Here is a 16412-nt window from a genome sequence, read left to right on the forward strand (position 1 = left end):
CACCTGCAACTGCGCAAGCCTAGCACAGGTCCGTAATGCGGGAGAAGGTGATTCTTTGAGAAGCTCAATGCTAAAATGCCTCATCCACTCTGCCCAATCTTCCTTAGTACTACGCTGAGAGGCCTCCCCAGCAGTCCGCAGGCGACCGTCATTAACCTATAAGAAACTCACAACCGATACAAATAATTCAGGATCCAAAGCAAGAAATAAGAAGACGAAATTAAACTAATCAAGCAATTGGCTAGCTGTATGCTACCTACAACGTGGGTCATATGAGATTACGTAAGAAGTTTAAGCAAACTAACCAGAAAATGCAGACACGACAAAGCTTAGGATTCAGTTTACACAGTAAATTCCTCTTACACATAGGAACCCAAAGGAGTACCCATAAGTTATCTACTTTACCCCTCATAAATGTTGCAAATATCATCAAACAGCAGCAATGTAAGATGGAAAAATAAGCCAGTTTCAATATATACTAGAAACAAAGCTAAACAGCAATACTTCACGATCGAATCAACAATAATGAAGCTTCCTAACCCCCTCCCCTTCCACCCGCAAAAGAAGGCAGAAAATTAGAGCGAGAGAGTGAGAGAGCCAACTAAGCAATATGATTCCATATATATGTATATGTATATGCACACACACACACACACACACATGATTTTGAAAACAATGAAACAATGAAAAGGGTCAACTCAGCAATATGATTTTTTTTTTTTTAAATCCAAGCTTCCCACCTTTACAATACTTATATAAGAACAATCCACTAAGAACCAATCATCACTGTTGATTCCGATGCAATCTGATTGCAAGTATGCAACTAAAAAACTAAAATAACCTTGCTAAAACTCTTAAAACTAACTAGGCTTCCAATTGAGGAATTTTGTTGCAAACTAACATCCCCTTCAAGAAGCCATCATAGCTTCCTAGATATAACTCGAAATTGGAATATACTAGTGATGCAGAAAAAATTTTAAAAAAAAATACAGATTTTTGTGGAAAATAAGCCTTGGGTTGGCATCTAAGTATTTGGGCCTTTTGCCCAAGGGATTTCATTGTAAAAGGCCACTTTACTGGATCCAGATTAATGTTAGGACTTAAAGAGGGGAAATGCTTGAAATCTAAAGGTTGAAAGAGAACAAAGAATAAAGAGAGAAAATATGGGTAGAAAGTTGTACAAGAAGAAAGGTGGGATAGAATGATATCTTCAAGAGTTAGTTCCTAAAACACATCTATATTGCCTCATTAATAATATCAATGACATTGCATATAACTCCCTAGGGAGTGAAGGTGAAAAAAGAAAAAATTAATTTAAGGCAAGTAGTTCAGAATTCCTCGAGTAACCTTAGGAATCAAGATACAAACTCTTAACAGACGTCACATTAAAAATTAATAGATGTTCAAAATTTGGGTAGAATAGGAGTTGTTTTAAGTCTTTTATTGGAAAATTAAATAGCTAGTCTGGTTACCAATTAGGTTAGGCTATTATTTATGCAGATAAAATGCCTTGGAATGACCCAACCAGTTGGTTTCCAGATAAAGATAAACCAGATCCGGTTCAATCATGGATGAACAGAATTTTATGAAATAATTTATTTGGGAAACTTAATGTTAATTATTTTGAAAGTTAGATGTGCAGGTTATTTGGTTTCTAATTATTTTTAGTTTCTTAGTTAGATTAGTTAAACAAGCAGCGTTATTTCAGGATTCCTTTGATTTTCTTATATAAGATATAATTCCCAATCTTAAGGAGAGATTAAAAATAATGGATTGAGTTTATGTTTGTGAGAACCTGCACTGCCAGTGTATGTGCGTGCACTCTTCCCCAACTCCCCTCACAACCCTACCCCCCCCCCCCAACCAAAACCCACCCAAAAAAAGGGAAAGAAAATCCTCTTACGCTTCTTCTCTTTTCACTGCAAAATCTGAATCTTCACGCTTCCCCTCCTACATATAGACCCACCAGTAATTTTCTGGTCACGTTACAAATCATTTTCTCAGAATTTACACTGAACTAATACTAATAATAATGCTAAAGCTAATACCAATTATAACAATAATGATAGTGATTGATGAAATATAACTTCAATTTATTTGAAATTTGGCTGCTGTGGATATAGTGCTTACTCCTGTGGATTCAGTGGGGTACTGGTGTTACTTGGTGGATTCCACTTGAAAACTAAAGAGGATTCCTTAGTGGAAGAGCAGATTCTCTTTATTAGTTTTTAATGGATTGTAGAACCATGGTTTACAAGTATTAAAATTCCTGCCCAATTATTCTAATATCCCACCGGTTTTTCTAATTTTTTTTGTTACTTCTTCATCGTCTAAGTAATTTCAGGTCAAAACTTTTAACCCCATTACTAGTCTACCTTTAGTTTCAGCATTCAGGTTTGCTTTTGATCATCAATTCTAGTTGCTGGCTGTCTTCTCCTCAAATCTGAGTACAAGTTGCCTCATTACTCCAGATTTAACATCAGTTTAGAAAAGTCTCAAACTTCAGGTCAAATTCTGGTTTTCCTAATTTAAAATAAAATTTAGCTTATTTTCAACTCTGATTATATGTTGCTGAATACGATCTGAAATTATGGCTATTACTTATGAATGAATGTCTCACTAAATTCGGTTTTGAATGCTCAGAAAACCCTTATCGGTTCAGTACCCTAGTTGCAGCAGATTTATATCAATTTTCTGATCAAACTCTGCAACCCTAATCTACATACTAAATTATCCCATCAACAATGATTTTCAGACCTATCCATCCCAAATCATCCATTAAATTCTCTTTATCCTGCTCCTATGACCTGTGATCCTGTTGGAGCTAAATTAAATGGGATTTTCAGTTTGAATTTAATCTTGAATGCACTACCTTGTTCTCATTGGATGGGTAAATAACATTCAGAACACCGAAGTCCCACAAAATAGGTCATCCTTTTACAACCAAAGCAAACACCAGAGACAAAATGACATGCTATTGCTGCTGTTACTTCAAATTATATTCCCTGCCATCGATCCGTATCCATTAGCCAGTTGGTCAAGATATTTCATTGACATCATTGAAACCAATTGTTTTTTTTCCCCCCTACTAATCAGACCAATCTCCACAAAATCGTTGACTTCTTAAACCATACATCAGATGTCAACCAATTGTGCTTCCTCGGAACCATCTAATGGATGTAGGTGCTATCTGGTTTGCTTCAATGATCTAATACATAGCAAAGAAAACTAGAAAAGTCACATTTTTCTCACCCCCTATATTGTCATGCCAAATGTCTCCGTCAAAAGCATACATGCTTGTTTGTGATGTCTGCACAGTTCGAAAGGATAGTGAAGAATGAAGTGATCTCCAAGTTTAAATAAGGTAAAGACTGAAGGGAACTAAATACGTAATGGATACTCTTCCAAGTAACTGCATATTTGTTCCCTTTTCTTTTCCCTTGAAACAAGACGTGGAAATAAATAAAAAGAATATATTATGTACAGCCTGAAGACCCAAACACGACCTACACAAGTGGAGGGAGATCACCAAGCTAAATATCTCCAATATCTCACGATAAGAATAATGTAGAAACATTTTTACTGTCATCAGAAGCAACTGCTGAATGAGTTACCAGGATGACATCAAGGTGCATGGGAAGAATAATTCCCAGAACAGATCCTTGTACTCATATGCCCTAACTCGGTCCTCAAAATGAGTTTATCCATCCATCAAAGGCATTCTTCCCCAAACAAGTGAGAGATGACCAAGCTCAATGTCCCCAATTTCTCACAATAAGAATGCCGTAAAAATATTTTTGTTGTCATTAGAAGCAATTGCCTAATCAGTTACCCACCAGCAAGATATTACGGTTCAAGGAACGAAAAAATTTCCTAAAGGTGCTCAAACTTCTTGCTTTCATTTCTTCCCACACCCACTGATTAGCATGAGGGAGAACTTCCACTTAGTACATACAAAATCACATACTATTTGACCCTGGGAAAGAATGAGCTTGAGTAGCAAGGGTTCAAATTTTGGGCTTGGCTCCACCCTACAACAATAACAAGCCATATCCCAACTAAATGGGATCAGCTACATGGACCCTTGCCTCCCAACCAGCTCTATTTTAGGGCATACTAGATACAAGGCCTAAGCCATGCACTCCTTTCTCACGACTTCTCCTAACGTTATTTTTAGGTCTGCCGCTAACTCTTCTAGTTCCTTAGACCTAGATCAAATCACTCCTCACTACAAGAACATTTAAAGGCCCTAATTGAACATGGTTGTGCCACCTCAAACAACCTTCTCGTAGCTTATTATTTATCAAAGCTATTACAAAACCAACTCTAATATGATCATTCCTTATTGTATCCATGGTTTTGCCACTAATCCATCTTAGCATCCTCATCTCTACAACACAGAGTTTATCTATATGATACTTCTAAACAGCCCAACACTCTACACTAAGATCATAGCTGGTTGTACAACAGTCCTATAGAACTTTTCTTTGAGCTTTAAAGGAATACATCGATCACACAAAACCCAAGATGTACATCTCCACTTCATCCACCCAATTTTAATTCTTTGGGGAACAGCATGGCCATCCCTAGATAAACATAAAATAGGGAAGGGCCACTGGAGTCAGAATCTATAACCATCCTCTCAAGTCCCAAGGTCTGGAGGAGCACAAAAGCAAACTACCTAATTACGATATTACTACGTTTCAAGTAGTAAACCATTGCCTAATATGTAATTGCAACAGCAATGAGAACGCATAATCCATATAGAACTGATGTAAACCCAGATATACAGGATCTTCTAATTCCAGTTGCAGCAGCAAATAGGGAATCTCAGAGGATTCGGCTAGGGTATAAAGGGTCCTAGAACTCTAGAAGGCTGTTGCACTCTAGTAAAAGGGTCTGAAAATAACAAGGTTTGAAACCCTAGCTCAAGAATTGAATTTGGAGGGAAACTTAGGGTTCGGCTTGGATGGAGGAGAGGGCTGTGGATGCAGGTTCAGAAGTGGTATGGTACTGTAATTGTGTTTCCAGGAGTCCAGAACAGGTCTGAGAAGATGGGGATAGGAAGTAGGAAGTTTCTGGAATTTTTGGAAATTTCTGCAACTCTTCCAAGGAAGAAGATGAAGTGCAGGTTTCCTTAACTCCAGAACTAGGGCTGTAATGGGTAAACTTAAGTTAGATGTCAATCCTATAGGCTAGGGCAACTCTATTAAGGGTGGAATGGGGCTAAATTGATAAAGGAATAGGTGAATCCTATTAGGGTTAGGACTGAGGACGTGGGGAAGAAAGAAGAGGGTTCCTAGGGCTGGGAAAGGGCCGAAGTTAGAGGATTTAATAGGGGAAGGGGCAGCAAGGGTCTGCAATGGGGTTAGGGTAGTAATCTATGTCAAACAAAGGGGAATTGGGGCAGGGAAGCTACTGTTGCAGGGGGCAAGGATTCTAGGGTTTCAGATCAAGGGAAAGGGAAGGAGAAGGCTGTGGAAGGGCGGGGGAATGGTCTGACTTACTTGTGGATTGTTGTTGAAGTGCTGGAAGCCTGGAACTGTAGTTGAAGGTTGTTGTTTGCTGGAATTTCTGAAAGCTTGTTTGAAGATGAAAAAGAAAGTTGACTATAGTAGACCCTCCTACCCAACCGCAGGTCACCCTCCTAGGGTAGGGATCCAACGACTCCCAAGTTGAATTTTCTCAAACTCTATTCATTCATCCATAATCCAATCTAAAAATTACAAACTGAAAGAGGCTATTTATAGCCTAAACAAAATACTCTGACTCGAAATAAGTTGCTTGATTGCCAAACAATCTAAACTTACTAAACTAGCCTAACAAATCAACTTGCAAACAAGAAGCAACTCGGACTCAATAAGTAAGACTCCCAACAAAAGGAAACAGAAATTTTTTTTAAAAAAAATCAGAATTTAAAGTAACCTAAGACTACTCGAACTTGGGGCTAAAATGACTATTTTGCCCCTAGATTAGATTCACCCCCCCCCCCCGGTTTGCCTTCGAACTTGGGCCCAATTTGGGCTCTTTTTTTTTTTTTTTTCTTTTTTTTGGCCGGGGTGTGGGGGGGGGGGTTTCCAACCCCCAGATACATCAAGAACCTAAGGCCAGTTCAAAGCTGGAAGCATGCATAAATTTTCAAAGAGAAGACATTTCATACCAACAATGACAGTAGGGATAGTATGGATTACAAAAATAACATAACTAACCACTTGACAAAGTAATTACACAACAGCACTAGGAATAAAATCATTACACCAGTAATAATAATCATGGACTTAGCTTAGACACTGAAGAAAATCCAATGGTTTGCTCAATGATTAAGTACAATCACTCCAAATCTCAGGACAAACATAAGGAAAGGGAAATTCCTATTTTGGTCATCCACACACTGATGACAGCACATCTTGAAGTCTATTTTTGACATGGCTGGCATCATTTCAACAGGATAACCAGAGAAACTGTTGGAAAAAATAAATAACAAAAATAAACCACCTGATGGCTTCTGAGTTGCTTGTGAGTCTCAGAACCTTCCTCATAGGGATCATGTTCTACATCATCCAAGGGATCACTAATAACATCAACAGGATGCCGACGAGTCAATTTTTGCACAGGGATACTCCCTGAAATGAGTGGCTGACGTCTCTGCAACCGACTTTCAATTTCCTCAAATTCCTTGTGCTAGAAAGAAAAATTATTTCATATTCAACACCTCCGCAATAAGCAGGAAGTCAACAAAAAATCAATAAAAATACAAATGATAAACTAAGGTAAAGTATAAGACCCGCAAACGATATTTCAACAATAATTTGTGGATTGATGGGATGAAAATTGTAAAATCCTCCCCAAGTGCATGAGCCAAACAGCAGAGGGAGTCAACAGCATCCTTTCGAAGCTCATCGTTCTTTCTGCAAATTGAAATACTAAAAAGTTGAATAGATTCTAAAAGAAGTAGAGAATAACAGGAAAACACAACCAAGAAATACCAGATTAAAGGAGACAAATAAACAGAGAATGTGTAGGATCAATAAACACAAATGCATTACCCACTAGTAATGCAATTTTTTCTTGACTAGATTCAGACTAACAGAAAACCACATTAAACATAAACAAAAGACTGCATTGATGGTAATTTCTAGACCATGAAAAGAGCCTGTTAGAGAACAAAAATAACTGACCCATCCAAGACAAGCTTCAAGTGATGCACAAGTGATGATACATGGCCAGCAACCTGAAACAGTCGAAGAGAATAATAATCATTAAAATAGAGAAACCCCCCCCCACCAAAAAAAAAATCTGATACCATAATCCTTGGTCAGTTCCTAAACTATAGAATTTCAGAATATCAAAGACAAATATCAACCTGCACACGAGGGATTAGACTTGTGAGAGTCTTAATTCCTGCACGTCGTATTTCAACCGAAGCATCCACCTTAAACAAACGTATAAGTGCAGGAAGCAGCAGATGCATGTGTTCATCCAAAGTTCCTATATTGTGGATGTTTTGTTAGAACTGCCAGACTGTTCACCGTACTTCACATATAGGAGAAATAGTATGCAAAATACTTCATATATAGGAGACACAAATCAAAGTTGAAGAATACAAACCACCAAACACTTCAATTGTATGCAAAATATGAGGAACATAAGTGTAATCATTGCACCGTTCTGCATCAATCAGCACTTGAATACAGCGGGGAAGAATTTCAGGAAGATATGTCCGGAATTCATCATTGAGAGCCAGACAAAGTTGTTCCAATAGGTGCAAAGTCTACAAGGAATATATTTTCCATGCAACCAGATATAAAAGAATCTCAATAACTTCAAACCAAAAACAGCCAGTCAGGGGAGAACAAAGTAACCATGCCACACTTACAGGAGAGCCATTGACAAGGCGGTTAGTGGCTGGCAAACTGAATGAAGACCACAGTTCACCTATAAGAGAAAGCAACTCCTCCAAATATTTACGGATATGCTGCAGATATAACAAAATAAATATTTTTGTAATGGCTCCAGCAATCAACTAATCAATGGTTAGCTGATACAAGCAACAATAACAATAATTAATACCTGGCGCACAATAGATACCAAAGTTCCTAGCTTCCACATTATAAACTCCTTCAACCCATCTTCACAATTGCGAACGGTGATGAAAAGATCAGGCAGTACCTAGAGAGATAGAGCTACTAATGTCAACCACGTTCAAGAGTAATACTGTCTCATCATGTGTAGTAACCACACCACAAACTGTAGCCAACCAATTGTGCACTAAGTAACTGAAAAGAAGGTCTACTATAACCATTCAGATAAAAGCAAATTGCATTATTTGCCAGCACTCAGATTCCTAGAACTTTTGCCAATGAAAGCTAAATTATTATAATAATCCATTAGGGAATCAGACAAGAACCTCCTCTTCATTCCTTGGCATCATCCATAACTTAAAACATCAGTGCAGCACCAGGGATAACCATAAGCCTCTTTGTTCCTACAGTTAGATTCATTGGACATCTCTGTTATATTGACTAGTATCTAGAAACTAGAATGACAATGACAGTTGCAACTTCTTGCTTTCTATTTTCGGTTGAAAATAGAAAAACCTAGTACTTATAATGCAATAACTTGTTCATAATAAGTTGCATCTTTGAATTAAAATGACTTCATTAGAAATAAGCAATATGAGCAATGGGGCCAGGAACCAGTAAAGATTAGTACCATTAGTATGGAGAATCATTTGTTTTGTTTTGTTTTTTTCTCATGCATATGCCATATAGACGGAGTACTCCCGGGAACAGATCTAGTGGAGACCAGGTGGGAACTGTAGTTCAGAGGATTAGAGCACATGGCTATAACCACGGTGTAGGGGTTCAAATCTCTACTCTCCCACAACTGGCCCAAAAGGGAAGGTTAAGGACCTTTCCCTTACTTATGGGGGTGGGAAAATCATGATCGGGATAGCCAAGTCCCAAAGCCGTGGAACTTGGGTGTGGCTCTTTTGCCGAAATGGAAAGCTTTGGTGCATGGGACAGAAGGAAAGCAATGACGATCGTTTATTCTTGGATCTCTGATATACAGTGCCCCCAAGTTCGGGAGACAATGCCCGCAGTCTTCTATCATGTCTCAAAGTTGAGATATGTAATAGGATGAATTCATATAGGGTGGCATGGTAGCAGGAGGGAGTCATTTTTTGTTGTGTAGAGAGTCCTTTAGACTGTAACATTTATGTTGGTATATTTGCTATATGCTGCTTTTTTAAATTAATAAAATACAATGCTTACTTTGAATGAAATAGAATCAATATAAACAGGAGAACCTAAACTTTATAGGGATAAACAAGCTCACCTTAGGCAAGTATGGAACACAACCGAGGCCCATTGACTAACCTCGCAAAAGACGAATTAAAAATTCATAAATTCACTTGTTAAAGAAATAATATAATAAAAACTGAAAATTAAAGAAACTAATACCTTGAATATGAACATAAGAGATGTAACCACTTTTTGATGATAACTTGATAGCGAGGGATCACGAAGGATACGCATAAGAGAATTGATGGCAACCTGCAAGAAAATATCAATACTAAAACAGTAAAGGACAAAAAGCTGTGCAATATCATAGTAAATACTTACTGTAGAGAAATAATCCTCAGACGTTGCAAAAGAGGGCCAAAGGTCTGTGGGTAGCTCATCCATAGACCGAATATGCTGACCAGTGTCACTGGCTGCACGTGTAACCTCTCCATGTGACCCTGGCAAGCTTTGCTGGTTTTGCTTGTGAACATGGGGATCCAAAGCACCCATAATTCCTAAAACCTAGTGAAGAGATGAAACAAATTACATATGGAACCAATATGAGGGAAGCAACACAAAAAATACCACCTCATAAATAGGTACCTTCAGTACTCCCCGTCTAGTAGACCATGCCAATTCACCATTCAATAATTTCAAAAGTAGACCAAGCAACTGTGGGTACTCATTATATGGAGCAATGACATAGCTGCCAAAATAGAGAAATCACTCCACAACCAAAAATCAAATACAATTCACTCCCCCCAACCCCCCTAAATCAATGTTCTGATAAAATAAAGCAGTTTGAAAAAAAAAATGAAAAAGAAAGGAAAAGAATTCATGATTGGGAAATTTCCGAATCAGTAGCTGATAATTCAGACTACCAGAACTCCCTCCTGATACAAAGTAATGCAGACAGATCATGTAATGAACATATCTGAAATCTGTCCTCGGTCAGGTTCTATAAATGTTGGAATCCTGAGCCAATGAAGTTTCATTATAATGGGCCGCTTTAATGCACATAAAATATGGGAAGAAGGGATGAATATATGGTTTATTACTTATACACTGCACATAGAAAATAATGAGCATGCTCTTGCAAAATCCAGCTTATACTTGATTGCATTAATTGGAAAGTTACATGATAACACAGAGATCTGCATATAAGTTATGCAACATACCCAGTGCTTTGGACAACTTGACCAAGAGTTCGTACAGCCACCTCACGTTTGGTAACAGCAGCACCATCCATCAAAGCATCAACAATTAATGGCATGAGTTCAGGAATATACTCCCTCATTGCAAAACCACCCTGGACCAAAGAAAAACCAGGTTGGTCAAGAAGCTTAAAGACAAGAATAATGACAAAAAAGTCCTATAATCAAGCTTCCTAAACATGGAGCAGCACAAACTTAAGCCATATCGAACCTTATCAGTCTTATCAGATTGGAACAGACAGTGGAATTTTTGTACTCACTAGTACGAAAATCATGAAGCTCAGAAATTCTTCTAGTAAAAAGATTTCCAGAAATAAGTTATAGAGGCTCAGATCCCAGTCACATGTTATATTGTGATTGGGATCGCAAACATAGTAGGATCAATGTTATAGAGGATGTAGATCATTTCATCAGTCAAGCTTAAGTACACTAAAGATATCTAGATGCAGAAAGAATTCAGTTCCTTGGTTTTTTTCTATCAGAAGAAAAGCTGGGTCACCTAGAAGCTGTCAGAGTAAAATGTCGTCCTCAATGGCATTCTAGTGCATTGTAGATTCTTACCAAAGCTTGTATCATCTGATGATCCCAAGTGAATTGGAAGAGACTCGAGTGAATAGAAATGAAAAAGACAGGAAAATTTCCAGTAACACCTCGAAAAGATTTCCAATAAAAATCATAGACACAATACAAATATAATTTTGAGGAAAGCCCTCATCTAATGAAAGTCATATGTATGGGTTGGAGGGAGATCTTTAGATATCTTATGAGTTCATCATAAAATATGGGTTCAAAATACAAATTTGCCAATATCATCTTTCCCTGGGTTTGTTTCTCCTCATCAACTAATTAATTTCCAGAATATCTCTTACTACAGATAAAACACTGCTGCACTGCCTGCACACATACACGATTTATTGTTATCCAAGCTGGAAACAATCGTATAGAAACCCTAAAATATTTTCTTTGTCAAATCCAAGTGGAAAACAAACCCGTGGAAACCCTAGCCTAACCCTACCTCCACCTTATCCCTTCACATCGTGGTCTCGGTCTTCCCCAGATCACTACCTCCTTTCCTTCTCTGGTCTCCAGCTCCTTCTTCATCCCATCCTTTCTCTTGTAAATCGAGTCCTAGACCACTGAGGGTCTTCCATTACTTTCAGGCTCTCAAATCTCTTCAAAGAAATGATCTAAGAGACCCATCTATAACCTTCCTAATTATTACTTGAGATCTCCTTTTCTACTTGTGGGGGAGTCCATTTTTTCAGAATTTTTTTTTTAAATCATGTTTTTTAGGCTCAGATCGTCTTTTTGGACCTTGTTCTTTCTTGTTTTTCAGGTGAACGCTTAATTGAATTGACAGAAGAACTAAAGCTCCAAAAGAGGAGAACAAACTCCAAGAAGACGTTACTCAAGGGACAAAAGGAGGAGACTCAAGGGAGATGCCCAGGCATTTAAAAATTAAAATGTGTCAATCCCTGAGGGAACCATTACAAAAGACAGCCATAGAGGAACATTTTTCTTTTGCATCAATAGAGAGGGGGTCCCAAATCTGACTAAAGGGTCAGAAGTTGGAGGTCCATTTCCTGAGATTCCTCTCCATCCAAAATTTCATTTATGGCAGCAGCAAAGATGAGTTTTCCACTTAGGTAACAAATGGAGGAGCCTTGGAAAGTCATGTCCACCTAAGTCCATTCCCTCTCAGAAAGGACTCTTCTCAGTCTGGGCATTTAACAAGGACACCCTTCCAGATAGAAGCAGCAATTGGACAAGCAAATAAGGGTGCTCTAGATCTTCAGTGCATTCCAACAAAGGGTATAGTTGAGAAGAACGCCAATGAGCAGACGCCTAAGAAAGGCTTGAGTAGGGAGGCAGCTCAAGAAGACTCTTAAGAGTGAAGGTGTGGCCATTATACGTGATTTTTTAACCAAACAAAATTCTTCCAGATGACATGACTTCTTCGCCTTATGAGCTGCCAAGCAGATCTGATGGGGAACAGCCAAGAGGTAGAGGCTTGCCAGGTGTATTTGTCACAGAAGGCGAGAGGGTTTCAGATGTAACCTGTATTACAATGCCAGGAGTAGGATATCTTCTAAGAAAGCAGAAGGCAATCTAGGGTTCAATACCTTGCTGTTTGGGGACAAATCTCAAAGGACAGTGTTAGGATTATAACCTTGCTGTCCAGGTCTGGAATTAGTGGGCAGCAACCAATCTTTCAAAGCCCTCACAACAGATCACTTTTATGTCTTGAATCCTTGTTGTTCATGTCTGATATAAGTCTATAACAATGGTCAGCAGCAACTCTACCCAAAACATTCTAAAAGCCTGGCGGATAGGGTTGGGTATGGATGCTAACCTTCAAGCGCTGAAAGAGGGGATTTAGGGTTAGGTTTAGGGGTTCGACCAGGCTAGGACTTGGTCTAAAACTGAGGAGGAATGTTGAGTTGTTGTAATTCTGTAATTTTAAAGATAATACTAACAGTAGGGTTTAGAAAATAGGCATCCTAATTGGTTTAGGACTCTTATGGTACTGCATAGGGTTAGGGCTGATAGGGGGAAATAGAGGGGTGTAGAAGAGCCTACTCCTAAAAGGGTTTCCAGTTTGGTTGAAAGGTTTAGGAGTGATGTAACCTAGGTTGGAAACCCCCCCCCCAAAACAAAAACCCAAAAAAAGGCCCAAAAAGCCAGACCCAAGAAGCTTCCTAATGCTGGCCAAACTACCCCAGGGGCATTTTGGTCATTTTTTAGTCCCCTTTTAGGGCTGAATATGGGTCTACTTTACTCCCACGATCGCAGGGTCATGCATCTACTTTTAAATTTTTATTTCCGTTAATCAATTGCAAGTGAAATTGGTAATTGAGTCCTGATTTAGTAAGTATTTGTTAACTTAGAGACCCAGTTTAGAGGTAGTTGGATCCCTATTAGTTAGGGAATCCTTAGTCGAATCAGTTACGTTTTGAAGGCTATAAATAGCCCAGTCAATGGTTGTAATTTCCAGAATGATTTGATGAATAAAGTTATGATTTGAAGAATGGACATGAGAGATGTCGTGGAATTCCGAGATGGGTGACCGGCGGCTGGGATTGGGATAGTTTTCTGCAATTATAGCATTCTTCTTCTCCTTCAATCATTCAAGCACAGTGCAGCAAGCTGCTACAGCTTACAAGTACAGAAGTGTCCCCACCCTTTTCCCACCTCCCCTAAGTCATCGAACCCCTACCCCACCCCCTTTCTAGCTTCTGCGCATAACGGTAGCACCATCCCCTCACCCCACAAGCCCTAGTAACCCCTACAGTTTCAGACCTGTTTGGAACCCTTTCCACCCAATTTTGGCAGTAGATAGGGAACCAGAACAGAAGTCAGAAGTTCCTGCACTGAGTTGAAAGATCCCAGATTCTGCAACCCTAAAATTCTGCAACCATTCAGGCCCTAACTAGTGCTGGTTCCTATCTAAGAATATGCTGGAAATCTAACCCAGACCCTCGGTTACATCAAGGTGTTATGACAAGTTTGGTGTAATTAGGATTTAAGGCTTCTAGGAAGAAGATGAAATGCAGGAATATTCTGCACAACTAGGGGAGGGACAGTATTAGGTTTTAGAATTAAAAAGTGAAGAAGGGGGGGTACAATCCAAGGGGAGGGTTAATGGGGAAGGGGGTAGAATATTTTGAACTTGTTGAAAGGGGGAATGGTGGTGCTGCCGCAAGAAGGACAGGGGGACGCTTGCAATAGGGGTTGGGAGAGGAATTGGGTAGGGGATGGAGTAAGGATTTAACTTGGATGGGGAAAGGAAGGATGTGTTGCTGCTGGATTTTAATGAAGCTTCAAGAATGCCGCAGGCTTGACAAAATGAGGGAGACAAGGAACTGCAGAATTTGAGGAAACACTTTTAATCCCTCAAACCCAGGTCATGGGCTAGCTTCCCACGACTCCAAGTCTCTGATTTTTAATCCATTCTCAATTGATTTGCTTACAATGAGGTTGGGGCTTTATATAGTCTTACACTTGAGGCAAACAGATTAAGACTCAGCCTAGGACTCAAAATATGGAATCCAGTTTGGATTGGGATTCCCTTTACAGCTCAATAACTTAAATACAACAACCAAAAAGGAGCCTTCTAGAGATCTCCTAATCAAAGGTAACTTGCAAAAATAAACAACCAACTTTCAGAAGGAATCATACTCGAAAATTGGATTCCAACTGGGGCTTACTCAGACAAGGACTCTACCACTAATCCAACTGAAAAACAAAACGTAGATTTTGGATCCTAAATTATTCTAGAATTAATTGGTGGACCCCTTTGATTCAAAGGCAGTGGAGAATGACCAAGTGCCCTTCTAAGGATTCGGCCAGCTCCTAGATGTGCCACTTGGACCCTGTTTTAGGTCCAAATTCTGAGGGAGCCTATGCTTGTTGGATCTGATTACATCAATTTCTTTGAATGTTGGGCAGCATGTTCCATGGATCAATCACTGCTGGGTGCCTAGAATGAGACTTCCATTCACCATTTAGGTCAACGATGTCCGCAACCTTGGCATGTGTATGAAGGCCACTGCAGTGGGAGGCATTTGAACTGATTTGATGGAGGATACATTTTGGGTGCCAGTGATTGAGCCATAAATCTGTACCAGAGCCATTTCCAATCTTTAGATTATGCCTTGTAGGGTAGCGGGTCTCAATAATAAGATCTTGCACCACATCTAGGAAACAACTGAAGTGATGGCAATGGTCCAGGTGGAATCATTTTTCAAATGGCCAGAGTGAAGCCAGGAGACCTAAATGCCATCCTCCCTCCTTCCAATCTTCGAGGGAAGCATTAGGATGCTAGTTATATTTACATCCTTGATTCTTCTAATACCCAGCCCTCCATTTTTTTGAGCAGCAGACTAAAGACCAAGAGGGAATCCTGCCTTTCCAAAGTTGAAATCTTTTCCAAAAATGATCGAGAAGGGGAGTGCAATAATGAGCAGAGAGCCTAGCAAGGACAAGAGGTAGCCTTAAATATTTGGCAAGGGGACTACCTAGAGTGAAACCAGAGATGTTGAGTAAGGATTCTTTGAGATCATTGTGCAATCCAGCCAGGAGCACAGTTGACTTGGCAGGGTAATACAAACTCATCATGTATTGGGTAAGCTCACCAGATGATTGCAGATCTACTTCGGGCATTTAGTCCTTTGTTGAAGGAAACTTTGTTTCCTAGTGCAGCAAGAAAGAAAGCCGTGGTTGCTCATTCTAGTGCTGAGGAAGAATTCTGAGTGACGCACATGTTACAAGAGAGTCGTTATCGCTCAAGGGCCTCCTACAAGATCTTGGTGTTGGCTCCACCTCTCCCATGACATCGTAATGTGAAACTAACTCTGCTATTACTATTGCCCACAATCAACAATCCTATCCAGCATGACAATACAAATCATGCAAAAGTTGGCCATCAATTCGTAAAGAAGAAGTTTGACCAAGGACTTTTCTATATCCCATTCATCCAGCCAAGCAATCATTTATCTAGTTCTTCACCAAAGAATTGAGTCGTATATTCTTCAATTCAATGTTATGCAAGTCGGGCACATGTGACATCTAGGCAACAACTTGAGGATTGTTGAAATGTAAGCTTTAGAGCATTTTGGGGTTTATGCATAAATGCAGTCAGTTCAGGTCCTACTTTATAAATTCCATAATATCTGTTACTATAAAAAGAACATTGTTATGCTAAAAAATATACACAAATCATTATTTCCCAAATCTATCTCTCTTCTCATTTCTCCAGGCACACTAATAACACATAACAAGTCCAGTTTGGATTGATATTTAACCAACAAAACGCAACCCTCTAAAATAGCATAAAGCCAAGTCACATATGATTTGAAGGTGCATGAACTTCAAAAAGTTCAATAAAATTTGTGAATGTCATAAGGATCCT

The 16412-nt window shown here is 39.1% G+C and overlaps 1 protein-coding gene across 1 annotated transcript in view; it reads right to left on the bottom strand.

The window, feature by feature from the left end:
- TOR (target of rapamycin) overlaps positions 1–16412 on the bottom strand; it is an 84944-nt gene that overhangs the window by 36173 nt on the left and 32359 nt on the right. Inside the window, exons 15-27 of the mRNA XM_089152644.1 lie at positions 10466–10596; positions 9891–9993; positions 9627–9809; positions 9465–9557; positions 9340–9375; positions 8071–8169; positions 7877–7975; positions 7609–7771; positions 7364–7488; positions 7179–7231; positions 6785–6908; positions 6496–6681; positions 4–156 (exon numbers count right to left, since the gene is read on the bottom strand). Coding sequence (XP_089008770.1) covers positions 4–156; positions 6496–6681; positions 6785–6908; positions 7179–7231; positions 7364–7488; positions 7609–7771; positions 7877–7975; positions 8071–8169; positions 9340–9375; positions 9465–9557; positions 9627–9809; positions 9891–9993; positions 10466–10596 — 1548 coding nt within the window. The remainder of the gene's footprint in view (positions 1–3; positions 157–6495; positions 6682–6784; positions 6909–7178; positions 7232–7363; positions 7489–7608; positions 7772–7876; positions 7976–8070; positions 8170–9339; positions 9376–9464; positions 9558–9626; positions 9810–9890; positions 9994–10465; positions 10597–16412) is intronic.

The sequence above is a fragment of the Hakea prostrata genome, chromosome 4, assembly GCF_041222555.1.
Source record: "Hakea prostrata isolate BN-2017 chromosome 4, UWA_Hpros_2, whole genome shotgun sequence".
NCBI classification, from domain to species: Eukaryota; Viridiplantae; Streptophyta; class Magnoliopsida; order Proteales; family Proteaceae; genus Hakea; species Hakea prostrata.